Source organism: Pleurodeles waltl, chromosome 4_2 (assembly GCF_031143425.1).
Source record: "Pleurodeles waltl isolate 20211129_DDA chromosome 4_2, aPleWal1.hap1.20221129, whole genome shotgun sequence".
NCBI classification, from domain to species: Eukaryota; Metazoa; Chordata; class Amphibia; order Caudata; family Salamandridae; genus Pleurodeles; species Pleurodeles waltl.
In genome coordinates this window covers 14,232,015-14,259,631 of record NC_090443.1, presented here as the reverse complement: position 1 = coordinate 14,259,631, position 27,617 = coordinate 14,232,015, and the positions used below count along the sequence as shown (strand labels likewise).

The window sequence follows — 27,617 nt, the reverse complement described above, 5'->3', positions numbered from 1 at the left end:
AGGAGGTTGATTTGGCCACTGTGAAGGGTGATTTTTATGCCCTTGGACATATTCCCAACATCATTGGTGCCATTGATGGTACCCATGTAGCCTTAGTCCCCCCAAAAGACGATGAGCAGGTGTACAGAAACAGGAAAAGTTACCATTCTATGAACGTCCAGGTGGTTTGTTTGGCTGACCAGTACATCTCCCATGTGAATGCCATGTTCCCTGGTTCAGTGCATGACGCGTATGTGATGCGTAATAGCAGCATCCCTTATGTGATGGAACAGCTACAGAGACAACGTGTGTGGCTAATAGGTGACTCTGGTTACCCCAACCTGCCTTGGCTATTGACCCCAGTGAGGAATCCCCGGACCAGGGCTGAGGAACGGTACAATGAGGCCCATGGGCGAACTAGGAGGATCATAGAAAGGACCTTTGGCCTCCTGAAGGCCAGGTTTAGGTGCCTGCATATGACAGGGGGATCCCTGATGTACTCACCAAAGAAGGTGTGCCAGATCATCGTGGCCTGCTGTATGCTTCACAATCTGGCATTGCGACGTCAGGTGCCTTTCCTGCAGGAGGATGGTCCAGATGGTGGTGTTGAAGCAGCTGTGGAGCCTGCGGAGAGTGAAGAGGAGGAAGACTCAGAGGACGACACAGACAACAGGGACAGAGTTATCCAACAGTATTTTCAGTAGCACACAGGTAAGAATCACCCACGCCATTTTACTTTTCCTGAAAGCCTCCTGCTTCTCAACTTTGTCTATGACCCCCCAGTTCTTTTAAACTGATGTTTGATTTTCCCTTCCCTTTTCAGTGCTGTATGACCCACTGCGTGACTTCTGCTTGGTTAGCCCATGGACTAATGCTTATTGATCTCGGTATGGGTTCAGCACAAAGTTAACAGAACATAATTGATCGGTAATGTGTTATACATTTGTAAATAATACAGCCTGACTCCTGATTGATTTCAGTGCATTGAGTGATTTATTTTTTGTGGTAGATAATGGTACATGATATTAACACGGTGATGGGTGGGGGTGGAGTAATGTCCATGGCAGAGTCCAGTTCTCAGTCTCACAGGTGCATTGTCCATATGCCTGTGGAAGGATGGAGCAGGGGCAGTTCAAGGTTGGACAGGGTGGCAATGTGGGACAGTGGGATGACTTCAGGGGGTATCTCATGCTGGCGGGGGTCTTGACATCCTACTCTGTCTATTTTTTGGATCTCAGGCTCCTCTTGCGGGGTGGTTGTTCTTCAGCAGGAGGTGGGGTTCTGGTGGCCTGTCGTTGTGGTGGGGCCTCCTGTCCACTAGCGCCGGCGGAGGTGGTAGGCTGTTCCTGGTCCGGGCTAGTGACAGGGGCCCTGTGTGGTGCCACATGGTCCCGCAACGTGTCTTCTATCCAGTTGAGGGCCTGGACTATGCTCCCCATAGCGGTAGAGATGTTGGTGAGTTGATTGCTGAACCCCATGTAGCGTTCCTCCTGCTGTGCCTGGATCTCCTGGAACCTGGCCAGTACCGTCGCCATCGTCTCTTGGGAGTGGTGGTAGGCTGCCATGATGGTGGTGAGGGCCTCTTGGAGAGTGGGTTCCCTGGGCCTCTCCTCCCCCCCCTGTCGCACAGCAGCCCTCCGAGTTGCCCTGTTTCCCCCGGCCTCTGTCCCCTGGACGGTGTGCCCACTACCACTGCCCCCAGGTCCCTGTTGTTGTTGGGGTGGTGGGTTAGCCTGGGTGCCCTGTAGTGGCAGACACACCGCTGATTGACCTGTCCTAGAGACAGAGGCATGGGCCCGCTGGGAGGGAGCTGTGCTGTTGTTCCCAGAGGGGGTTGGGTCTGCTGTGGCCTGTGTGTGGGGAACCGACTGTCCAGAGGTCCTCGATGGTCCGGGCTGGTCATCAGGTTCCAGGTCGACAGAGCTGCTGTCATCACTGGGGGCCTCTTCCGGGGGGGGGGGATGGACATTTCTGGACCCTCCTGGCCGGTGTGTTGGCGTTCGGGTCCTGCATGGGGTAAGAGAGTATGGTTATTGTTTCTGTGTGTGCTATTGCGTGCGATTTATGGGTGCCCTTGTCCCCCAGTGCTGTCATTCCCTTGGGGGAGGTGTTGTGGGGTGTTGGGGGGGGGGGTATGTGCAGTGGTCATGCTTAGGTGATGGGTGTCCATAGTTTGTGGTGGCATGCAGGGGTTGGTGTTGGGTGGGTTTTGCTGGAGAGACATTCTCAGGGAGGATGTGTGATGGGGGTTGGGGGTGAGGGTGGTGGTGGGGGTTAGCATGCTGGGGGGGGGGTGAAGTAGTTGAGATTGTACTTACCAGAGTCCATTCCTCCGTGTACTCCAGCGAGGCCATCAGGATGCAGGATGTTTAGTACCTCTTGCTCCCATGCTGTGAATTCGGGTGGAGTGGGTGGGGGTCCCCCGCCAGTCTTCTGCACTGCGATGTTGTGTTGCGAGACCATCGAGCGCCCCTTTCCCCGTAAGTCGTTCCAGCGTTTGCGGATGTCGTCTCGATTTCTGGGATGCTGTCCCACCGCGTTGACCCTGTCCACGATCCGCTGCCATAGCTCCGCCTTCCTGGCTATAGTGGTGTGCTGCACCTGTGAGCCGAAGAGCTGGGGTTCAACTCTTATGATTTCCTCCACCATGACCCGGAGTTCTTGGTCCGAAAAGCGTGGGTGCCTTTGGGGTGCCATGGGGTGGTGTGGATGAGGTGTGGGGTGATGTATATGGTGATGAGTGTGTTGGTGTGTGTTGCTTTGTGCTTCTATGTGGTGTGTGTGATGGTGTAGTGTGCCTCTGTGTGATGTAGCTCTCTATTCTGTGATGTGTCTCTCTCTCCTTCGTCTCTGATCTTCAGTCGTAGGGGTTTGTGGGTGATGTGGGTGTGTGTTTTATAGTTGATTGGATGTGTGGGAGTGTTGCTTGTATGTGTGTCAGGTGTGTGTATTTCAAATTGTCTAATGTGGCAGTGTTTTGGAGCTGTGTGTGTATTTTGAGCGCGGCGGTGTGTACCGCCAATGGAATACCGCGGTTGAAAGACCGCCGCGTGGATTCGTGGGTCAGAATGGCATGGGCGTGTTTGTGTTGGCGTGGCGGTGGAGGTTTGGTCATCTCCAGTTTTCCGCGGCCCGCTGATGAGGCGGCCTTCCTTGGATGTCGGGTTTTTGGCGGATTCACAGTTGGTGGTCAGAATGACCGTGGCGGTTTACCGCGGCCGCGGCGGTAGTATGGCGGAGTTCTGACCGGCAGTATAGGCCTTTTACCGCCGAGGTCAGAATGACCCCCTTACTGTGTACAAAGTGAAGAAGATACAACACAGTCACTAGGCTGGTCTGGCGAACCAAGCTGAGGCATGGAGCTAGTACTTCCAGAAGGCATTGATTTCACCAGAAGAAAGAAATGTGAAGTACACAGCAGCCACTTTACTGAAATCTCCACCACCGTTCGATACCGCTAAAAAACTGAATACTGGCACCAGATGGACCACGTGGATTGAGACTTTCGAAGATTTCATAGATAATCTGGAAGAAGTCAATGATGAGAAAATCATTTAATACTTAAAGAATCTCGCTGGTGACAGATTGAAAGAAGTAATAAAGAAACTCTCACATACTGAGACCATGTCTTACATCAAATCAAAGAAGCATTAGAAGCCAAGTACAACACAAAGCCAGATATTGACTATGAAAGGTCCATTTTCAACCAAGCAAGACAACGAGTTGGTGAAACGATGGCTGAGTTTGTTGAAAGACTTGATGTGCTTATCAAACATTGCATATTTAGGGAATTTAGTGATGAAGAAGCCATGCACCTCAGAATCATTGATGATTGTTTGTAAGACTCGTTCAGAAGGCACATGTTGTGAGAGACACTCAGTCTAGAAAAGGTGTTAATGGCTGCAATATCTGAGGAATGAGCCAATCGGCAAGTCGTCGACATGGAAGCAGAAACAGCAAAAAGGTAAATCGGCATTAGTCATGGAGAGTAGACACCAGCGCCAAGTAGATATCTGTAAGTCGACATCCCCGGAAAAAGAAAGACTGTGTTTCCAACGTGGATTTTCATTTCCATACGAGAACAAATGCCCTGCCATCAGACAAACATGTAAAGGGTACGGGAAGAAGAACCACCATATGACCATTTCTAGGGCGAAGAAAAAAACAAGTGCGTCACAGCAGGCAGAGAGGATAGATGCCAGAATTTTTCAGAAGCAGTCTTGCCACACCCACAAAGTTAAAAAACGATAGCTACTGCGACAGGTTGAAGCTAAACGAAGTTGATTGCCATCAAGTTCATCCTGCAAGGGTTCCTTGACATCACCAGCAAGCATCAGTGAAGAGTGCGAACGTGCAATGATCATAGACAAAATGGAATGACATGCACAAGTGTGCATTGCCTCTTGCACAAAAGCAGGAAGAAAGGGCAGAGACTAGTGAGCTCAAAAAAGCAAAAGAAACCGTATGGACAGTGGAGGTGCTGTGCACATCTGCATGGAAAAGCACTAAGCCAACAAAGCAGTAGAGAGAAAGAGAGATCCTGGTCCACACATTGCAGATATGATCCTGCAGTTGAATGAAGCCAAAGTTTTTTACCATCTTGACCTGAACAAGGGCTACCATTAGCTAGAACTGAAAGAGAACTGCAGGTACATTACCACTTTTTCAACTCATGTTGGTTTATTTAGATACAAAAGATTAAGCTTTGAAATCCTCTGCTGTAGAATTATTCCAAGATCTTAAACATAGGATTATTCAGCCTGTGACACATGCCTTCAACTACAGTGATGATATACTGGTAATTAGTGCAAAACGGAAGGAGCATGATAAAGCCCTCAAACATGTGTTTCAGTTACTTACAGATGCAGACCCCACATTAAATGCAGAAAAGTGTGAATTTAAAAAAACAAAGCTTGAGTTATTTGGAAATGTATTTTCTCATGAAGGCATGGCTCCTCAGGTGACAAAGTACTAGCAGTATTAGCCACCAGTCCACAACCAGATGTCACCATGGTACGGTGTTTCTTGGGCATGTCCAGCTATTGTTCAAGGTACATTCATAACTTTGCCACAGTGAGTGCTCCTTTGTGAGACCTTACCTTACAAAATGAAATGTTCAGTTCTGATGGTCGACTGAATGTGATAGCAGTTTCAAAAACATAAAATATGTAATTGAAAATGTGACTAAGGTAGCTTACTTTGATCCTAAATTGCACTGAAATTACTGTTGATGTGAGCCTGGTGGGTTTGGGAGCGATCCTTGCTCAGCATAGTGGACATTTTAATGCATGGAGACACATTGTGGCATACGCCGGTCAAAGTTTGTCTGACACAAAATGCACCAATTGCCAGCCGGAAAAGAAGAGTCTGGCCATGGTATGGGCCTGTGAACTTTTTCATATGTGTCTGTATGGAAAGCATTTCACGATCGTCAGTGACCACCAGACATTAATAACCATTTTTGAAAATCCGAAAGCCAAGATGCCCCCTTGCATCGAGGAATGGGGATTGCATCTACAAGAGTACAACTATATAACTGTGCACAAGCCAGGCAAGGATCAAAACCCAGCCGATTATTTCTCACGAGTACCCCTACAGTGGCACAGTTCAATGTAGAAAACTGCAGAGGAGTACATCAACTTCATTGTAAAATCCAGCACGCCTGCAGCTCTGTCCATGGAGCAGACCATTGCTGCTACCAATGATGATAAGGACCTGTGTGCCCTTAAAGACATTATTGTAGCCTAGTCCTGGAGACGGAGTATTCGACCTTTAAGTGACGATGTTGAATTTCAAAAATATTGCAATGTCCAAGATGTCTGTCACTACAGAAGGGATTGTGCTAAGAGGATCCCAGATTCTCATACTTGCAAGTTTGAGAAGACAAGGTATTGAACTCGCCCATGAAGGCCATTGCGGCCACAAAGAAGGCATTTGAGGGATCGCGTGTGGTTCCTTTGCGGGTAAAGAGAGTGGAGATGGGAACTAAAGGAGTCTCATTTATGCAACTGCCTGCCTCCCAAGATGACCCATCATGCCCTGACAATGGCTGATCTCCCTTTGCATGCGTGTGAAAGAATTGCGGTTGATTTCTTTGGCCTCTGGCCAATGGACATCACCTTATGGTAATCAATGACGAACGTTCCCGGTTCCCTTTAGTAGAAGACATGTCATCCACAACCCATGACAAAGTAATTGAGTGGCTAGACAACATCTTTGCAATGTGGGGTATACTGGACATTCTCAAGTCTGACAGTGGTCCACCATTCAATAGCAAGGTGTTCAAGGAGTTTCTAGTCCGTCTTAACGTCAAACATCAGAAAAGCACACCTTTGAGGCCTCAAGCAAACGGTGTCATGGAACAATTTATGGGAATCCTGAAACGATTAATTTAATGTGCATCGATAGAGGGACTTGATCTGAGTCAGGCATTATACCAAGCCCTCTGTTCTTATTGGTCAACCCCTCATTCCACTGCAGGCAAGAGCCCTGCCACTCTGATGTTCAGGAGAGCTGTGAGAACCAAACTACCTCAGTGGACCCCAGAGGGAACTGTACATGACGACATGGTTTGTGCTACTGACTCTGCTCGGCAGCATCAGAAGAAGACGTATGCTGATCAACGTCGTACAACTCGAGTTGTGTTCAATGAACGTGATTTGGTTATCATTAAAAAAAGCGAAAGACAGAGACTCCATTCGATGCTGAAACTTTAAAGGTTGTGACATGAAGGGGATATATGATAAAGGCGCATTGTCGCGATAAATCCATCACAAGGGATTCATCCCACTTCACGCATTTGTCTCATCAATCATCAGTCCCTTCAGATTCAGAGGAAACAGCCTCACCTGAATACTCCGATCAAACATTAGCCACTGTACCCCTGGGGTATACCTCTAGTACAGCTTAACTGCCTCATACCACATGATCTGGCCAAACTGTACAAGCACCTAGATGGCTGATCAAAGAAATGTGATGCTGTTATTTGTTCATATCTTTTGTTTATGTCTTTTTATTTAACAAAGGGAAGAAATAGCATCTTAGAACTGTACGTGTTAGGATCCCTTGGCTAGGGGCAGACTTATGAAGGAAATTACATAAGTGATCGAGGAGGTGTCAGGATGTGACGGGTATTGGAATAATGATGAGTAAAGACGCTTACAACGAGCGATGTGTGTACTGTGTTCTTGCGTATGCTACCGGGCTGGGGAAGAGGCAACAATGTTCTTCTAAATTGCACTACCTGTCTTGTAGCTGTTGATAACTGGATGTATTTCAAACAGCTAAAACTGAATGTTGAGAAAACTAACATGTTTGCCATGCGTGAGTACACCATTTTAGTATGTTTTGTGTTGGCCACAGGTACTTTGAGCCCAATTCCCAAAGGTAAATCTACAAGTGGATCTCCACCTAACTATTTAGATGTATGCATTGAAACTAATTTCTTTAGGTCATAATGGCATCAACAATCAAAAACCAAGGCCATTCTTGGATGCCAGCCGGGCGTCATATTTAAGGAATGACGCTAGCCGGCGGTAATGCCCGTTTAGCGTTAAAATAAATGATGCTAACTGGGTGGGGGAGGCGTAGGGGAAATAGGAGGATGTGCGTCAAAGAATGGCGCTAGTCAGGTTAGAGTCAGAAAAATGACTCTAACTTGACTAGCGTAACTTTTTGACACACAACCCCCATGAACATGACTCCTATCTTAGTTAAGACAGGAGTCATGCCCCCCTGGCCAATTGCTATGCCCAGGGGACACATGTCCATGGCCATTGGGCACAGTGCCATGTAGGGGGGCCCAAGTTAGGCCCTCCTATGGCACTTTAAAAAAACCTTAGGTGTCTTCCAGGTGTGGGTGGGGGTGGGTGGGGGTGTCCCTGAGGGCAGGGAAGGGCACCTGTGGGCTGCTTCCATGGTCTCCGACCGTGGAAATTAGACCAGAGGTCCCCTAACACCTGCCCTGACCCAGGTCTTAGCGCCATTATTTAAGGCCTTCCTCCTCCCATGCGTGATTTTTTGCACAGGAAGATAAATAAGGCGCTAGGGCCTTTGAGTCATTTTTAGCCCCGGAAGGCCTACCTTGCATCTCATTGATGCAAGGTAGGTTTTCACGGTAAGAAAATGACGTTAACTGCAATATTTTGATGATAGACGGGTCTAGCCTCAAAATATAAATATTGAGTTAAGTTTGCACTTGATTTCCGTAAAATAAAATGACGCAAATCCGGTGAAACAGAGTGTGAATATGCCCCAAAGTCCCATGTCTATGTGTTTTGAATGTTTCTGCCGGAGGCTTCGGATTATGCTTTCTCTTTCTTCACTGTAAAACCACAGCAGCCAATCAGAACTTTTAAACCCCAAAGCTACACTTCCTAGAAACATAGTAGTCCATAGACTCACAAATCCCTTGTCAGCCCTACTGGATATATGTCCTTGTAAACACAGTCCTTTCTCTTTCTTTGCTGCTCACATCCAGAGTTAAGTGTACACTTCTTACATTTTACTATTCCTGTTTTGTGCATTACTTATTGCTTTTTGTCATTGGTCAACGTGGACTGAGAGCAGGGTTTGGTGACATGGTCATAGAGGTTTTTTCAACCTCTTTCAGTCTGGTGGTGTGCTGAGCCAGTCATCGGCACTCCGTGACCCGGCCCCATGCTCCGCTACCTTTGGGTGCTTCAGTGCCTTTGTTTTTCGAATGCCCAATGGGACGCATAAACGTTCGAGGACTTATACTCAGGCCCTCATTTGATCTATCGCGCCTGAGTGCTGCAGGCGCTGTGAAGAGATGGAGCATAGTCCATCCTCTATTTTTTGTGTTGCGCGCACAGACCGCTTCCGTCACTCTCTTGGTGTTGGATTGGCCCACGGGTAGTGCGAAGAGCGCACTAAGATTTTTCCTCTTCGGTAGGCCTTCACAACTCCCGACGGGTGCAAAAATGTGAAGGCTCTGGCCTAGGGGATTGGTAGGTGCTCCCTCCACCCTCACTATGAGATTGGCTGACTGAAACTTTGTCTCTGAGAACAGTACATATATTGATTTAAAGAACTTAGACCTGCTGAGCTAATTCCCCTTGAATTCAATTCCTCTTGCTGACCTAGTGATGGCATACTATGCCAGAGAGGACAATTGCTATCAAGACACTCCTGAAGTGCCCTTTGAACGCCAAATGGAGGAGAGACTAGTGGATGCCTTGGGCAACCAAGTCCAGGACTCTGTCAACTAGGCTCTTATAAAGGCTCTCAAGCCATTTATGCGGCCCCTAATGAGATTTGGGCAACTGGAATTGTTGGGGAGACCCGCCCTCAGCGAGTGAAGCCAGAGATGGCCAACCATCAGATTTGGGTGTTGCCCAGAGAGCCTATATGGGTCCTACATCTTTGGCCGAGATCCTAGCAAAGATGGCAGCTTCAGTGCTTAAGGATCATGAGTACGGGTCCTGTTCAACCCTAGATTCCTCTGGGTCTTTTTCTTTGCTATCCACTTATCTGACAGAAACCCATCTCTCATCCTCTTCTCACTCTTCAGATTCGAATCACCAGCACGAGGACCCTACATTAGTGACTAAACATAAGAGGAAGACTCACCACATGACGGAAGAGCCTCAAGCACTAAAAAACCTGTACTTCGACCCTGAACACATAATTCACCCCCATCCTGTGGAATGGATCCTGTGCATGGAAGTAGCCCATTACATTCAAGACAAATTATGTAAGGATTTCGACAAGGATATACGCAGTACTCTGCATTCTGAATGTCCCCAACCTTCTCTCCCGGGCAAGGTGGCTAATACCCCAGAATTAGACCCTAGTATGGCTACCTTCTTAAAGAAATTTGCGAACGAACCAAAAAAGGACCTGTACAGAGCTTGGAAGGGATATCAAGACAAGCTCCTTGACATCGCAGGAGTGCTTACCAAGATCCTTGAATTGGCGGTACAAGCGAAGGAGACACAGTCACCTTTAGACCCTGAGATGATCCGAGAATGGGCACAAAGGGCCATTTGTATATTGGGTATCCCCAATTGCGCTATGTCCGCCGAAAGGCGAAAGTCCTTCCTGATGCATATTGACCCTAAGCTGGCCGAGCTGTTCTCCGTTGAGGCAGGTTCAATGGCAAATAGTCGTCTTGTCTGCAACAAATCGTAAAAGATTTATGGAAAAGCGTCACCACTATTTCAGCCCTGGATAAGGGGCAGAAATCTATGAAGAAGATGTTCAGTGGGGGCCTTTTTACCAAAGCCAGATGCTATCGTGGTCGAGGTCTAGGCCGTGGATTATATTAGACCTCTGGAGGCTACCCCCGCACCAGAGATGGTTACCAATTCTCCCCAGGTTTCTACCCCACCAGGGCCTAGTGAGGTCGGGGATATTCCTATTGAGGCGGTAACCAAAGCAGATTCAATGCAGTGGATGCCGCTCCAGCAGGTGAGAGTCATCCACTTTTCAGAAGTGATTCTAGGAGGGAGGACACAATGGCACTTCGTAGCATGGGAACATATATCTCAGGATTCTTGGGTTACTGCAGACGGTTTGAGGTTACAGGCTAGAGTTGTACTCCACCCAACAACAAGTTTTTCCTCTTCTCCCCATATATTTTACCCAAACAGAGAGCAGTTTTATAGACAACAAGTGACTGTCAGGATGGATCCCAATCCAGCGGGATTCGTGAATCTGATATTCCTAGTGCAGAAAAAAGGCAGGGGCTTTCGTTTGGTTCTCAACCTAATTCTTTCAATTCTTGGATAGTGTATCATCACTTCAAGATGGAGGATATCCATCTTTTACCAGACCTTTTTCAGGAAGGCGATTGGCTAGTGCGTTTAGCCCTAAAGGATGCTTATTTAACAATTCCCATCTACGCCCCTCACCAACAGTTTCTACAATTCCACTGGCAAGATCACTTGTTCATGTTTACCGTCCTCCCATTTGGTCTTTCATCAGCCCCTTGGTGCTTTACCAAGCTCTTAAGACGAGTGGTGCAGTTCTTAGAGAAAAGTGTGTGTTTCTTATCATTTATCTAGACAATGTTTTAATCATGGCACAAAGCGAAGAGAGGATTTGGTTGCACCTGTCTTGGGCTGTCAAGACCCTACAAAATTTTATGGTTTCTGATCAGTTCAGACAAATCCAACCTGACCCTGTCCAAATTTTCAGGTAGATTCTCTACAGACTTAATTGAAACTTCCCCTCCCCAAACAGAATTCAATCAAGAAAGAATTGAGGAGAGTCCTTGCCTCACCAACTATATCATTGAGGACTCTTGCTCGCCTAATCGGTCTTCAGGCATCTTCAATTCAGGAGATTTTTCTGGGGCCCCTACATTATCAGACCCTTCAACGTTTGAAGATCTTGCACCTTTGCAAGGGCTTAGCTTATTCAGAACAGATTCTTCTGTCGAGCGAGGCTCGAGCAGAGATAACATAGTGGCTGGATCATAAGGGTGCGTGGACTGGCAGGACCACTTTAGCGTCCTCTCCAGAGTTGATGACAGAATCCGAAGCCCGTCGCTGGGGTTGGGGAGTGCTTTGTGGATCAGTGCAGACTGGAGGTCGCTGGTCTTCATAGGGGTTGTGCCTCCACATCAATTTTTTGGAGCTTCTAGTAGGAGCCTTTGCGATTTAGTCATTGTCTTCCAGCAAGATGAGTTGTTGCATCCTTTTATGCATGGACAACATCTCAGCCGTCTGTTATATCAATTGTCTTGGGGGTACCAGGTCTCAAGTTGTGGCAGAGATTGCCAAAGAGTTTTGGACCTTTTGTCTTCGACATCATATAAATGTGACAGCCAAATACATCCCGGGATGGTCCAATATGATAGCTGATTGGAATGCTCGGTTCCTGAGGGATGGCAGCGATTGGAAGCTAGATCCGGAGTGTTTCACAGTTTCCATCAGCAGTGGGGACGTCTCACCTGAACTCTCAACTCCCGTTATTTTGCAGTTGGAGACATGATCCTCTGGCAGCGAGGTCAGATGCATTTCTGCAGACATGGCCAGGCGGGCTTCTCTATGTCTTTACCCCATTCTCCTTGATTCAGAGAGTACTCTCTCAGGTACGGAGGAGGTCGGCTGAAATTGTCTTGGTGGCCCCTCTTTGGAAAACCCAACCCTGGTTCCTAGTGGCAATGTGGTTAGCATGTGCCCTTCCTGTTTAGATCCCGCCCTATCAGTCTCTACTTTTAGACCCGTTGAGTCTTCCTCATCCACTGGTAATAGTGGGTCACTTATTCCTTATGGTGTGGAAGCTTTCCAGTAACGCTGGCAGGTGCTGGGAGTTTTGAAGGACGCTATGTTTTTTTTGTCCTGGCCCCCTTCCACTCATAAGAGATACGAGTCTGCATGGAAGAGATGGGTTGGTTGGTGTAGAGAACGGTGTTGATCCCTTGGGGACAACCGTTAATATGATTATCAATTTCCTTTCTAATCTAGCATTGCAAGGGTTGGCATACAGGACTATTAATAATTTCAGGTCAGCGATTTCGGTTGGCCATATGCATTTGGAAAGTAAACCTGTTGGGGAACATCCCTTGGTTTGTAAGCTTCTTAGAGGTATAAGAATGGTGAATCCCCTGCAACCCAAATATTCGACTTTATGGGATGTGGATGTTGTTTTACGTTTTTATGGGCATGGCCTTGTAATGAAGATTTGTCATGTAAACAATTATCTGCAAAGCTTACTTTCCTTTTGTGCGTAGTATCACGCAGACTGTTTCAGATGTCCGGGCACTGAATTTATCAGGTAGAGAATTAACTCCCTCTGGAGTTTCTTTTATTGTTTCTAAATGCACCAAAACTGCTTCACATGGTATTTCATATCCAGCTTTTCCCCATAAAACGAAATTATGTGTGGTACAATGTTTGAAAGATTATGAGGCTTCGATTAGAAAGTTTCGTAGGGATGCCCAAGGTCAATTATTAATTTCCCTACAGAATCCGCATAGACCAATGTCTGCGGCCACCCTGGCAAGATGGGTCAAGTGGATATTAGAGGAGGCTGGAATTGATATTACAAAGTGTGGAGCAAATTCTGTTTGAGGCGCCATGGCGCCGAAAGCTTTTTTCATAGGTTCCTGACTTGAAGACATCATGGCCGCTGCAGATTGGTCTTCAGATCTACCTTTAAGATATTTTATCATAAACTTGTTGTTGATGTGGCTTTGGCAATGATGAATTAGCTTTAAACTAGCATAATCCGAAAGCCTCCGGTCCTGCCATAGAATAAAAAGAATTCTAGCTTTTGAGTCAAGAACTTTTAATTCTATTATGGACACCAAGGCGAGGATTATCCCACCCATAGGAGTCATATAGATATGCATGCAATGTTATCAATACCTGATGTTATTATAGATGTTTTTTCTATAATAAGTTTGAATTGAGTATGCCCACCCATTTGTTATATTATTACCAAGTGCTATGGTATTAGCATGTCTCTTTGTCCCTAGGATCAGGCAATAAATGAGGATGTGGGAGTTCACATATGAATACAGAAGTTCTGTGCAGAGAGATGGATCCAAATTAAACCTGTTGGGTTTCAATACTTTGCTGCAGTTCCAGTTTGGTTGGAGTTTCAAGGTGTTAAATTCCCAATAGTTGCAAAGAAAGAGGAAGGACTGTGTTTACAAGGACATATATACAGTAGGGCTGACAAGGGATGGTCAGTGTATGGACTACCATGTTTCTGGAAGGTGTAGTTTTGATGTTTAAAAGTTTTGATTGGATGCTGTGGTTTTCCATTAAAGAAAGAGAAAACATAATCCTCGCCTCCGTGTCCTTAATAGAATTGAAAATTCTTGATGCGATAGCTAGAAATGTTTTTACCCTTGTGACACCCAAATGAAGGTCTGCCAACGTCCCTCCACTGAGTCTGGTTTTATTGTCCTGCCAAGTTGTCTCCTGGTGGTTTGATCTGTCTGTTTAGTGCCCTTTACTAGTAATCTGCAACACTGATAGGAACCTGGTGAGCGGTTCACTCAGCCATCCTGCATGTCGATTGATTCACTGATTGTGAAAAACCTGAGCTTAGATCTGCAGGTTTGAGAGCTGTCATAGTGGGTTACTTTGAGGCTTAAAAAGCACAAGTATCCCTTTAAAAGGGGTCCTATGAGCTGTATAGCTGTTTTTTTAATTGCATGCAGCATTATGTGGTAGCTATAAAATAGTGAACCGAACAGCCATTGTTACCCTGTTTCTCAACTATGAGCTTTAGAATGCTTACTGAAGCCATTGCTTGCGCCTCAGACCATATATAAAGCGGTGGAAACCCAGTGCTCCTAGGCTATACTTCAGAAGCTTGGACTATACCTTGATTTTCTAATTCTGAAAACTGACTCTGAGACCTTTCCCAATTGGACACCCTTGGACACGTTGTACCCTTTGAACTCAGTAGCCCCACTTTTGTTAGGAAAAACCTTGGGGCTCATACCTTTGGAGCGCAGGATGCAATTTGTTACTGGATTTTACACCCCATGAATAGTATTACAGCTCTATTCCAGTACTCTTACAGCTAATCTATCTATCTATCTATCTATCTATCTATCTATCTATCTATCTATCTATCTATCTATCTATCTATCTATCTATCTATCTATCTATCTAGCTATCTGTCTGTATTTATATATATATATATATATATATATATATATATATATATATATATATATATATATATATATATCAGTGAATGAGAGCGGGTCGGGGATACCCACATATATTCTTCAACTACCAGGGTAGGGATTTTGGGATCAGTGTGATTGTATGGACTAGCACTTTGCACAGGACAGTGCAGGTGGCTGGATTTAAAGAATTCTCTTTAAGAGCACTCTGACCAAGTGTTGCTGGTACCATTGAAAATGTGAATTTCAGTCTCAGGATAATGACCTGCCTTTGCGTTAGAGGAACTCCTCGCTAAGGCTTGAATTCACTATTTCAGGATTCAGAATGGGATCTGGAGAGCCTCACTCAGAGCTTGGTCTCAGTGTATTCAGTAGGCCTCGAAGCAAGACAACTTATTTTTAAATACCACCCTCAGAGATGTTCACCGCCTCTAAGAAGTCCTATTTCCTTTTCTTAGGGGAGGGTCCTCAGACGTGCCCAGTGTCCTGTGCCCCAGGGTCATGGAGGGCAGCTGGCCCTTAGAATGACGCATTCTGTATCCTAAGCCTTAATCTCAGGAAGGGCACTTTTCAGGTTAGTCCAATACACTGAGGTCAATTCCACTGGGAGTACAGCCTGTTTCTAAGACCGTATTGTCCTGAGTTCACACTTCTGTGACGAGAATGCCAGTTCATTATCCTGAGTACCAGTCTCTGCTAGCAGTAAATGTCCCTCAGGCTGTTCTGAGTCGTGTGTCCAATTCTCAGGCATAACACCTTTAAACTGTACTGGGTGCCCTGTGTGTGCCTGACAGGCTCAACAGCATGCTCTTGGATAGAAGCAGTTTTAGTTGGATGTTTTTATTGCTGGCTCTTTTTTATCTGTGCTCTCTCTTCACTCATAAGAAAAAGAAAAAAAAGTGTCACTGACAGTGGCTGAGATTAATTTCAGCGTTTCAGACATCATTGTTGTGCTCTCTAAGTGATTATATTTCCCATGTCTGTATGTACACAGTGGTGGCAGCAAAGGGAAAGACATCAACACCATCAAATCGCTTCGTGTCCTGCGAGTTCTGAGGCCCCTTAAGACTATTAAGCGCCTGCCCAAGCTCAAGGTAAGTTGCAGCTTCTGTGTGCTAGGCATTCTTTGATACTTCGAGTAAATGTAAATACTTTTATGTTAGCCACTGACAGCATTAACTTGTTGATTGGGTGCATTTTTATATCATTTATTAGCCACCCTTCATACTTCCTTTCTCTTGTAGCTTCTCGACTAAATCGCTCTGAAGAGCAAAAACGAGAAATATGCCTATTGTTGAATTGTTTGTCACTAACTAACTACCTATGAAATAGCTCTATTTTAGATTTTGCCATTGTTCCCAGGTGTTGCTTAGACATATTAGAGATGAAAGAAGGCCTACTGTGTACTGCTTTTTATCACTTCCAATTATAAGCCAGGTGGTGGTCAAACTGCTCAAGGGCAGCCCATGCAGGGTGATCTATTTGTCTCTCACTGGTCAGACGTTGGATAGTTACTTTCCTCGCTTAAAAGCAGAGGGATCTATATTCCACCACTGACTTCAGTTTTGGACGCTTCGTACACTGTGCTTTAAAGCTTAGTTAAGCGTTATTTGAATTAGCCTAACAAATACTGGGAAATCAGAGCAGCACTTGATAAGGAAACAATGCAAAACCAAATGAATACATTTATTTTTCTAGGCAAAAATCAATAGTCTTTCTAGCACGTTCAACTCAGTACTGACTTTTTAGTTATGACTTAGCAGACTCATGAGTTAAAGCAGTTTATTGTAAGCTTATTTTGTGATCAAAGCAGGTACCCTATCAGAATACCACAGCACAGAATATTTGTCTGTAATACAGGTTGGACAGAAAAGACTGATGAATTCCCTTGGTTCAACCCACTAAGAAAAACTCATCCTATTGTGTTGCTATTTAAGTGTTAATCTTATTACAATAAACATGCACAACCTTTGAGACAACAACTACTATAGTAATAAACCGTTGACTTGAGATTTTAGTCACCATCATTTCAACACGGATTATACATCAATTTTGTGCCTTCACCTGGGGTGCAGAATTAAGTTTTCGTGAGGCTAATGTACTGCTCAAATCAAAGACTTTTGCTCAGAATTGTCTCTGTTATACGCCCCAGTTAAGAGATTTGTTTACCTACCATCTTTTCACTGCCTGATCATGGACAAGTATTGTGTTCTGCAGCAGGGGTTCTTAACCTGTGGACTCTTGTGCATACGAAATGCTTTTTCAGGCAACTGTTTAGAAAGTTAAATAATGCTAGTAGGTTAACGAAAGATATACCTAAAACCTCTGTATTGAAAAACGAAAGTTTTAAAACGCTGTGTAAATGTGAAGGAGTTTGAAACTGAAGTCTAAACACTATGGACCTGATTTTGGGTTTGTTGGAGTGAGTACTCTGTTGCAGACGTGGAAGACTACCCTGCCTCCCAAACTCTCATTTCCCCTTTCTGATTGAGAAATGGGCAGACCTTAAGTATTCTGTCGAAGGAGCTTCTGTTTGCTTCACCAATGAAATTCTTCATCACATGGCACCATAGATTAGATGCCATTGGAGGAATGGAAATACACTCTACACCCTTTTTTGGGTAATCAGTGGAATGCCTTTTTCCCCTTTCCGACACCACAAAGAAAACTCTGGTGGTGAGGGACAGGAAATGACCCCCACACCCTGAGAGAACACTCCCAGGGTGTGGGGGTCATTCGCTTCTTTGTTTTTCAAAAACAAATTCCCACTTTGGGAAGTTTGATTTTGAAAAACAAAAGATATGAAAAGTTTGATGACCACCTTAGTGGCTGACAGTACCATCCATAAAACCTTACCTATATTGACTTGAGCTGCCATGATGGCAGTTCCTGTGAATATAGAGAGATGCCTGTGGGGGTCGAGGAACATCTCTAAATTTGGCAGGCAAAGGCTCCTGATGCCAGAGGTAATGTCCTCTGCCATCCCAACGTATTAAACTCTGTTCACCATCCTCTAAATCAGCTGTTAACCTGGTAACCTGTTAGTGCATCAGATCTTAATAAGTAAACTTACAAGGGGACGCGAATAGTCGATGAACCTTTTGACTCGTTTAAGATGTTCTCGCCATAGCTCCAGTACATGAATAAATAATCAATTCACAATAATCAACAATCAATAGTAATCAATAAAATCAATAATCAATGGAGTCGGTAAATACCAAGCACCATGACCTTTCAGCCATGAATAACCACACCTTTATTAAAAGTTTAGAAAGTTTATTTCCCTTATAATAACAATGTGAAAGTCATGTAGATTAATCTGAAATCAAATGAAACACATATAGGAACAATACTGGTTGACAAAAGCGGCGGAAGAAACGCAATATAATCAAAGTTTGAATCACAACACATTCCAAGGTTACAGTGCAGATCAATAGCAGACTCAGCTGCAATAAGGATATATGATACATAGAATTCAGCAAAATAACTTGTCAGTCAGTTTCTGTATTCGTCAATTAAGGTTGAGTGTCCTCAACTAACAATCAGATTAGCATCAGCAAGTTGGGTTTCATGCAAAACAATTTAGAACACAAATTTAGAAAACCTCTAGCTACGAGTCTATCAAAACAGCGCAGTTGATACCTAGTAAGAAAAGGCATAAAAATGCATAAAAGTCACATTGTCATATCTACCTATCCACGGTATGGGTCAGCAAGCAGAATCAGTCTTTGTCCTCAGGTCATCAATCGATCAGCAAAGCATCAGAGAGTAGGAGCCCAATGACAGAATCTCGATCTCTTCTAAAGTCTATTCTTCTCTCAATATGTGCATAAGTCTAATCTGAATAAGTCTCCTCTGTTGCGTTGTTATATCAAAGTCACCTAAACTATCGCCTAATTCCCCATTGGTCAGTCAATCGTACATTTATACTCTACCCAATAATATTTCTATACCAAATCTATGAATTCTAATATTTCGCTCTTCACATGAAGTTGATTGGTCCACTTTACGATGTCCTCATCATCCGGCTTGTCAGGTAACAACTTTGTTGCGTCTTCATCTCCAGTCAGTGTCTTCATTGTTCAAGTCCTGGGAAAGTACATCTCACACACATTACACACGATTTGTTACATTGCCAAAAACATCATCATCTGTTCGTTGGTTCTCACAGAAAGCTTCGGTTAAGCACTTTTAACAAGACAATGGGCATTTCACAGTTTTAGCTCACTCTGTCAGTATTTTTATTAACCACTAAGAAATACAGCTTCTGCATGAGGCCTTGCAAAACTAGGACAGACACTCGCTAAGTTAAAGCCTACAATTAATAAGCTAGAACATACTTCATAACCCTACATATGATATATTACTACATTAGTCTAGTACATTTTTAATATTTTCATAAGTATAAATCATTAATTAGTACATTTTGTGAATAATGGTGGCCATTCTTTGAGGTCACGTTTCCAAACGCATGCATTACTTTTCTCTGTGTATGCATATGTTATGCATATGTTATGCATTTTCTGCATAATTCAATTATTCCAAATACATAAACACTCATTAATTATTTCTAGTTAAGACACCTGCTTCAGCAGTCCTTATCTGGATTCAAGAGAGCAGCGTTGTTTCAGAAAATAGTAGAATAGGTCATTGGTGGCCTGAATTAAAGCACTTGTGTGCTGAAAAAAAAGAGAGCATCCAATAGGAGCAACATAGTCAATAACATGCTGCAACCTAGAATATCACTTCGTCTTTTAGAAATAAAACTAAGGGCCTGATTTAGATCTTGGCGGTATTTCTGCCAATCCGCCAGGGCGGCAGGACTCGAAAACACCGCCAAGTCGATGGTGTTCCACCTGCCGTATTTAGATGTATTGTGGCTGAGCCACAGACTGCCACAACAACAGAAAGTATTCTCTTTATAGTCAGTTGCTGTAAAAGTTTATGATGTCCCTAGAAAAACACACTCATAGGTCAGGTATAAGTTTCTGTCAAACAAAAAAACCCATAAAACATAGGATTGTCTGTAGTGTCTTCAGTTTCTCAGTTTCTAAAGAGACAACTGCAAAACTAACTGACAGTACAACCATCAGTTGTGCTGCTGATGGCAGTGGCACCACCAGTTATCTTACAGTCAGCCAAGGCCTTTTTAGTTGTCTAGCTTCCAGTTTTGTAGCCTTATTTCCCTTGTTGTCAAGGACATTCTTCCTAAGCAGGACCTCATCTGTTACACTAAAACGTGTAGTGTTGATGAAGACACCGTTCAAGCAAGTACAAAGGGCCACCATGCAGCGAATTTCCTGAAAATTTTTTTTTCTTTTTATGTGCCTCCAGCTAGAACAATATTTGAACTTCATGCACTATCCAATACAAAAACCTTATTGGTGCTTTTTTTTTAAAGATGCTGGGTTGCTCAGATGAATCCCAAAGTTATTTTAAAGGCTTCAATATGGGGGTGCGGCCAAGATGGCAGACGGGTGAGACGACTGTTGCAGTCTCTCCATCCCCACCAACCTTCAGCTACAGATAGCACTCTGCCTCCCTCCAGTCTCTCTGTCCCTGCAAAACTTCAGCTACAGGTAGTGCCCTGCCTGCTGCCTGAATTTCACCCGTTCTGAAGGGGAAGAGCCAAGGGTGTCCCAAGGACCTGAAACAGCTGTCCCGAAGACAGCATGGACAGCTCTGCCGTCAGAGGCTCACAGCCAGGCCACCGCCTCAGGGGTGGAATTCTGCTTTACAATTGAGGAGCGCCACCACCCCAACACACCATGTGGGGCCGGGCTCGCTAGGTGCCATTGGTCCGGCTGACAGAGGTGGCCCACGTTACTTGGTAGCCCTTGGAGACGCACCGTTGGGGACTGCTGTGGGGCCTCTCAAACGGCGGTCCTGACCAAACACAGGTGGCCCGAGGCCTCGGTGTTGCCTACCACAGCTTGCTGACACTAATCCTTGGAGAGGCACTAAGTGCACCAGCAACCAGGAACTCCGAGGGCTACATACAGACGGCCAGGCGTCTTTCAGGTGAGCGTGGCCAACAAGAGATATTGCACCCCAGTCAACTGAATTACGCACAATTGGAAATCCATGGATCCTGCCAACTACAGAGAGCCTCTCGTGCTTGCTTGCTTGCAAGAAGCCCCAACACTGCCGCAGGGACTGGCACATCCTTCTTACCCTGTGTGCTGCCTGGTTCCCTGCATGCTTGCTCAGGCCCTACACCTCACAAACCATAGGGGACGGACCTGCTCTCAAGTACCTACCTGCACCACTACGGACTGGGCAACCTCTGGGGGCAGCTGCATGACACTAATATCCTGAACTGGCCCTCGTCAAACTAGCCACTGCATGGGCCTTCTCAAACACTGGAGGATCTCAATTGCAGGAAGTGTAAAGCCCTACCCTGCTGACTGGACTATTGTCAAGGGTCCTCACCACAGGTAAGAACTGGATCCTGTGACAGTAAACCGGGAGAAGACCTGTACATCCCCCTGAAGGGAACGGAGGAACAGAGGTCCAATTACTCACCTGAGCCCTCCCCGGCGACACCCTCCTGGTGCTGATGGGGACCACAGTAACCAGCACATGGGACCATGGTGGCTAAAAGCAAGAAGGACCGGTCCCTGACGGGCATGCTGATGAAACCCACCGGGAGCCCCCAAGGCTGAAAAGAAAATGATGACCCCTCCCTAAACGCTGAGGAACCTGAGGGCCCAGTGACGTGCTCCTTTCTGGAAGCCTTGTTTACCTCACTGTGGGAAGACCTGCAAGCCATCAAAAATGGCCTTTCCTCAGACCAGCAAGTGGTACGCAGACACCTGGAAGCGGTAGGAGAGAGAGTTGTGACGCGGGTACACAAGGAAGGTGAACGAAACGCAGAAATAGAGTAGATGCAACAAGAAATACTCTGTCTTCAAGACGAACAGATAGCACTCTACTCCACAGTAAAGATTTGGAGAACTGCTGCTGGCGGAATAATATCCACATTCAGGGAGTCCCCACCACGGCAGAGGGAACGGACCTAGAATCTTACGTGATGGCCCTCTTTAGCTCCATCTTGGGGGATAAAGCGCCTCCAACCATGAAACTTGATTGACTCCACAGCGTGGGTTTGCCCTCCGGATGACATCTTAGTCTGTGTGCATGACTTTGGCCTAAAACAAGGCATTCTTTGCAGGGCTCGAAAGCTTCATCCCCTCCACTTTAGAGACCACACACCTCTATTGTACCAAGACCTTGCCGCCATTACCCTCCAGAAACGAAAAGACTACCAACCAGTTACATCCCACTTATGGAACGCCAAGATCTCTTATTCGTGGGGACACCCCTTCCGAATCATCTTTCACCTTGACAGCAAACTGCACCAATTACAGTTCCTGCGGTAGGCCTGCCTGGCACTTCGCATTACATAAATCGCAGCAGGTGGGCCCAGGGAGGCTCCATTTACAGGGCCCAACGAAACGCCACTGCAAGCAGAAATCCTAGAAGCTTCTGGTAACACACCATCTGGACCCGGCCTGACTGGTGACCCTGTACATGCAACTACACCCTGAATAGGACTTTCTGATGTGTGACCTTATGCGGGGGGCAGGGTAGATAAGGGGCGGTGAGTGGGGGAAGTGGACAACTGAGGAACTGTATTGAACTTACTTCCCCTGTAAGATGGTGCTTTCCCCATGTATGGCAGGTAGAGTGGGCCCTCCTGGCCCACTTGGCCCTATCTTATTGACTTTGCCATTGTTTATGGCTTGCTTAACTGGTTGAATTCGGTATGTTGGTTGTGTTTGATTGGGGACTATGTTGGTATCCTACTACTGTGTAACCACTTTCTCAGCTACGCAATGACAAGGCGACTACTTCTTAACAGGCTGGGCCCCACTGCGATGTGACATCTACAAAGGGGGACCCTACGTGCTCCTATACCTTTTTCCAGTGAACAATAGACGTGAAGATCCTTAGCTTCAATGTAAGGAATTTAATAACCCCTTCAAGCGTCTGGCCATCCTTTCCCTCCTGGAGCACTTGGAGAAAGACATCTGCCTCTTTGAGGAGAAGAGACGCACCTGTTCCAGAAGGATGTCCATAGAATGCGCTCTAGTTGGTTCCCCAGACAGCTCTGGTCCTCTTGACCCTCCAAGAAGGTTAAGGTGGCTATACTTTCTTGCAGGGGTTTACGAGGGAAATTCTGTTGACCACGGGAGAGGTCTGAGGGCGCCTTCTCACAATCCGCCTTAAACTGGGCATATTTAATATGACCCGACTCAATGTTAACTCCATAAATCAACACCAGGAGGCCTTCCTGACAACTTCTTGGCCTCCTCCTTCCTGAAGGAGCTGATAACCGATGCTTCCATTGCCCCATATTCCCCATTGGACCACCCTCCGCTACACCTGACAATACAGCTCCCTGCTTGTCTGGCAGTAAGCCCTCCCTGGCGGCTACAGGATAACCTCCTACAATCCTAGGCTAACATCACTTCTCTTAAAAAACTGCTAGTGTCATACTTGCACATTAATGACATGGGTGATATGCCACTAGCATCTCTCAGGGAAGCCCTGAAGTTAGTAGTCCTGGGGGGAGTTGATTTCAATAGTGGTGGAAGACAATTGATGTCGGAAGGTGAAACGAGTGGCCCTAGAGAGATGAGTGACAGGTTTAGAGTCCATATATGAGTGCACTGACCCTCAGAAGGTGTGGAGGGAACTGTAAAAGGCCCAACTTCTCCTCAAGCGCCTTGACCAAGACAGGGCTGAGTACATGGTACTACACCTTAAGAATAATTCTACTTAATTAGTAATCGCAGCGGACGGAGGCTTGTGCATTATTTGTGCAGCAATACCCACTCTGGCGCAGTCAAAATGGTTCATACCAGGCCCTCCACCAAGACGGAGACAGCGGCAGATGCAGCAGATGCATTTAGAGCCTTCTGTAGCACACTGTATGCCTCCGCTGACACTCTAGGCTGTGATATCTTGAAGTATCTTGAGGACATTGCCCTCACTCCATTACCAGATGCTGAGGCAGCTGCAATAGATGACCCAATCCACTTAGTGGAAGTCTTAGCCATAGCCCACCTGACGCCAATGAAAGCTCCTGGCCCAGACGGCTTTACCTCCCAGTTCTACAAAATCTTTTGCCATGAAATGGTACTGCTGCTCTCCTGGCTGTATAGCTCCTTCGCCAATACGGGCACATTCACAGACACATTTCAGTTATATCAAAGCCAGGCAAGGATCGTACCCTCTGTGTACCCAATTTCTTTACTAAATATAGATGCGAAGCTCTTTGCTAGCATTTAAGCATTGCGTCTTAACCCCTTAATGCCTGGTCTGATTGATCCTGACCAGGCAGGATTTATACCGACCCGCCAGGTGAGCGAAAATACCAAACGCGTACTGCACCTGGTTGATAAAATACACCGGTCACAAAAGGAAGCACATTTGCTGTCCATTGACACCGAAAAAGCGTTTGACCAAGCACACTGACCCTATCCTTTTGCTACTCATTGGAGGTTTACCTAGCAATTCGCTTTTGCAAATGAGTTGAGAGCATCTATAATGCTCCTAGGGCATCCATCAAAGTCAATGGCACGCTGTCAACAGCTTTACCGTTTCAGAGAGGGTTGAGGCAAGGCTGCTCCTCTCCCCTCTCCTATGTGCACTCTATATGGAGCCCCTAGTGCAGCTGTTGAGGAGTAACCCAGACATCAAGGGCACCCTGTTTAGAGGCACGCAACACCTGACTAGCCTGTATGTGGACGATGTCATTCTTTCTATCACAGACCCTCTGAGATCCCTCCCTGCCCTAACTGAATAGCTCAGCTCGTTTGGTGAGGTGGCAGGTTTCAAAACCAACCTTCAAAAATCGCAGATACTTAATCTTGCGGTCTCCCCCGCTCTTGAAACAGCTTTGTGCTCTATGTACCCATATGAATGGGCACTAGACTTCCTATCCCATATGTGTATCATGCTAGCACAATCCGCACATAAAATTTTGGGCCAGATTTAGAAGAAAGTGGTGCATCAGTACTGGTGTGCCACTTTTCTTTCATTGTCCTTGCCCCACCTAATGACATCACATGAGCCCCGTATTTATAAGATGGTGCACTATAGCGGTCGTTAGAACAATAGGATCAACATGTTTTACGCAACTGTGGCGCTTTGCTACACCAGCGGCAAAAATTGTGACGCTAATGTAGCAAAGTACGAGGAGGCCCATTGATTTCAATGGCTGCATCATTTTAAATACCTACTCTGAGCTGGTGTTTAAATGACACCAGATATGGCGCAGTGAAATCTTGTAGATTGCACTATGCCATTTTTGCCTCCTAGCGCCGGAAAGCCCCCTTGCATAACTTTTTTGCCTGATGCATACCTAATGTGGTGCAAAGGTTCGCAAAGTGGAGCAAAGCATGCACTGTGCCACTTTGTAAATATGGTGCGATGAAAATTGCCTCCTTGAGCCACATTAGTGTAAATAAATACGCTAATGTGGCACAAGGAGGCGATAGGGCCTTGTAAATCTGGCCCTTTGACTGTAAACTATTTCAAACTTCTCTCACAGGCATGCAGGGATCTAAATACCTGGGAACATCTTAACTGTCCTGGATGGGCCAGATCACAACGGTTAAGATGACCATACTCCCTGCATCTTATACATATTCCAGGCACTTCCCCTCACCCCACTGCCAAATGCCTCAAAATCATTGCAAACGGCCATCAACAAATTCATATGGGACGGTAAGAAATTGCACCTGAATAAACACTTGATGTACCACCCCAAAGCGCAGGGAGGGCTAGCAGTCCTCAGAAGCTCCGTTTTGTGATTGAGTTAAACCGCTCAATGCCAGAGAAACACTGGACCTTCATGGCCAATCTGTCACTGGCTCACATATTTTGAAGGAGATGTGGCTACCGAGACGACACAAAGCTCGAGGTCTCTACTCTTCACCTACTACAAGCGCAACACTGCTCGTTAGGGACACAGTAGCCACAAAGGCCAGGCTCACAACCTTCCCCTCTACTATGGCACCGGTCATAGCCAATCCTGACTTTACCCCTAGATTGCACCCTGAAAACTTTAAACACTAGCATGAGGGCGGTTGTAAGCGCCTGGGCTCCCTAGTTGACACCATCGGGTTTATTCCCTTCAAACAACTTAGAGCCGACTACTCCTTTTCAGGCACCTTCAGCTGTGCCACTGGGCACTGGGACCTACGACCCGCACCGTGGGAGGGCGCACACTTTTATCATTTGAAAAGTGGCTCATCCTTAGTACTGATGACCAACATTTGGTTTCTGACTTATATAACCTCTTGGGTGAGGATCCGCTCTTGACTAAAACTTAAAGCCAGCTGCAGTGGGAAGCAGAAATAGGCAGGCCTCTCTCTACCAAAGAATGGGCTGATATACACTATAGGGTTTACGACACAACGCACTGCATAGCAGGGACTGAAACAGCCTATAAGATTGCCTCCTACTGATACCTTACACCACAGAGATTACAATAATGGGCGGCCCATAAGTCCCAAGAATGCAGGAGGGGCTGTGGCAACCTACATCTGCTGCATTGCCCCTAGCTCTCTTGCTTCTGGGACCAAATCCTTGATGATATTGATATCGCTTTCGCAACCACCATAGCACGGTTGCCGGCTTATACTATATTGGGGCTCTATAATGCATGAACATATCCTCTACATTCATGTAGAGGTCAACAGATAGCCCTGGCGCTAAATGCTGCTCATCAGGTCATACTGGCACAATAGGGCACGATTCACATCGTCATACCGGCTGATTACACATGCTGGTTTGTTTTGGGTATCGAGAAACTGCCTTTAGTTGTAGAACCGGACCCTTCTAGGTACACTACATGTGTGCCCCCTTTATCAGTCTCTCACAGGAATTCCGGGAACTGACTTGCCCGTCCTGTCTCCGGATCTTGCATTTACTTCCGGTCGCATCACAGGGACGGGTGGAAGAAGGAACTGGGGACTAGTAGCCACTCAGTGCTGCAGCCTGACTTTACTTGTTGCCTACTTATCGATGTGTTAGCAGTGCATGGAATGGGAAGGGAGGGAGGGTTCGGGGTTTGGGGGTTTTCTTATAACGAGTTTCATGCTTTGATTAATGCCTCTTCACTGCCGCCAGCCCCTGGGTCGTCGGTGTATTGCTGTGTTAATCGCTTTATTTTGATCTTATACTAATTCGCAGCCGGCCCACTAAGTTGTAGGAGGTATGCTGTGTGCTGCTGAAGGAGGAGGATAGGCTTCTATGTGGATAACTTAATTAAAAAAATGTTCCATTAAGGTTTCAACATCTTTTCATTTTAATCGGCAAATCTCATAGTCTTTTATTTTACCACAGTCCACTATGGTGGCAGAAAGAACGTTGCATTCTCTTAACATGGGACACTGTATAAAATTCTGCCTGCAAAAGGCTAAAGATCTCGACCATTCAAGGTTGGCTCTGTACGAGCTGTGGATGGCAAATAGGGACAGAAACAGGGTTTGGCCTAATTGATTGTGTTCTTAGTCGCTACAGCTCTTAAAATGACAGGCAGAACTAAATCTGGGGAGTCAGAGCTCACTCTACAAAGGGCATGGTTGCTTCTAATGCTCTCTTCACTGAAGTAACTCTGTATGAAATGTGTATAGAGACAACATTTAGAACAAATCATGTCTTCGTTAAGCACTATTGCTTCGATGCCCAGTCAAGAAGAAAGGGAACAGTTGTACTGGTAATGCTGCAAAACCTGTGTGCTGAAGATAACCTGAATTCCCCAGACTACATAACGCTTATGGCTGTTTGAAATGTTAATGAGTGTTTACATACGCTGTTTAACATTGTTTAGGGACATTTTCCAGCCTGATGATGGAAAATAATTGAAGCATGTGAATCTATGAAAGATCCCTACAGTGGATAACCATAGTTATTGGCAAGTTACTTTTCGCTTTTTTGCTTTGAAAGAATTAAACTCTTTGGTACATTTTGGAGTTTTGCTCCTAGGAGGAAATATTCTAAATCT

At 45.7% G+C, this 27,617-nt stretch overlaps 1 protein-coding gene across 12 annotated transcripts in view; it reads left to right on the top strand.

Moving 5' to 3' along the window:
- The window catches only part of CACNA1A (calcium voltage-gated channel subunit alpha1 A), a 1,156,221-nt gene that overhangs the window by 674,284 nt on the left and 454,320 nt on the right, over positions 1-27,617 (top strand). For all 12 annotated transcript variants that reach the window (XM_069230415.1, XM_069230416.1, XM_069230412.1 and 9 more), the window contains one exon: positions 15,591-15,690. In XM_069230415.1, coding sequence (XP_069086516.1) covers positions 15,591-15,690 — 100 coding nt within the window. The remainder of the gene's footprint in view (positions 1-15,590; positions 15,691-27,617) is intronic.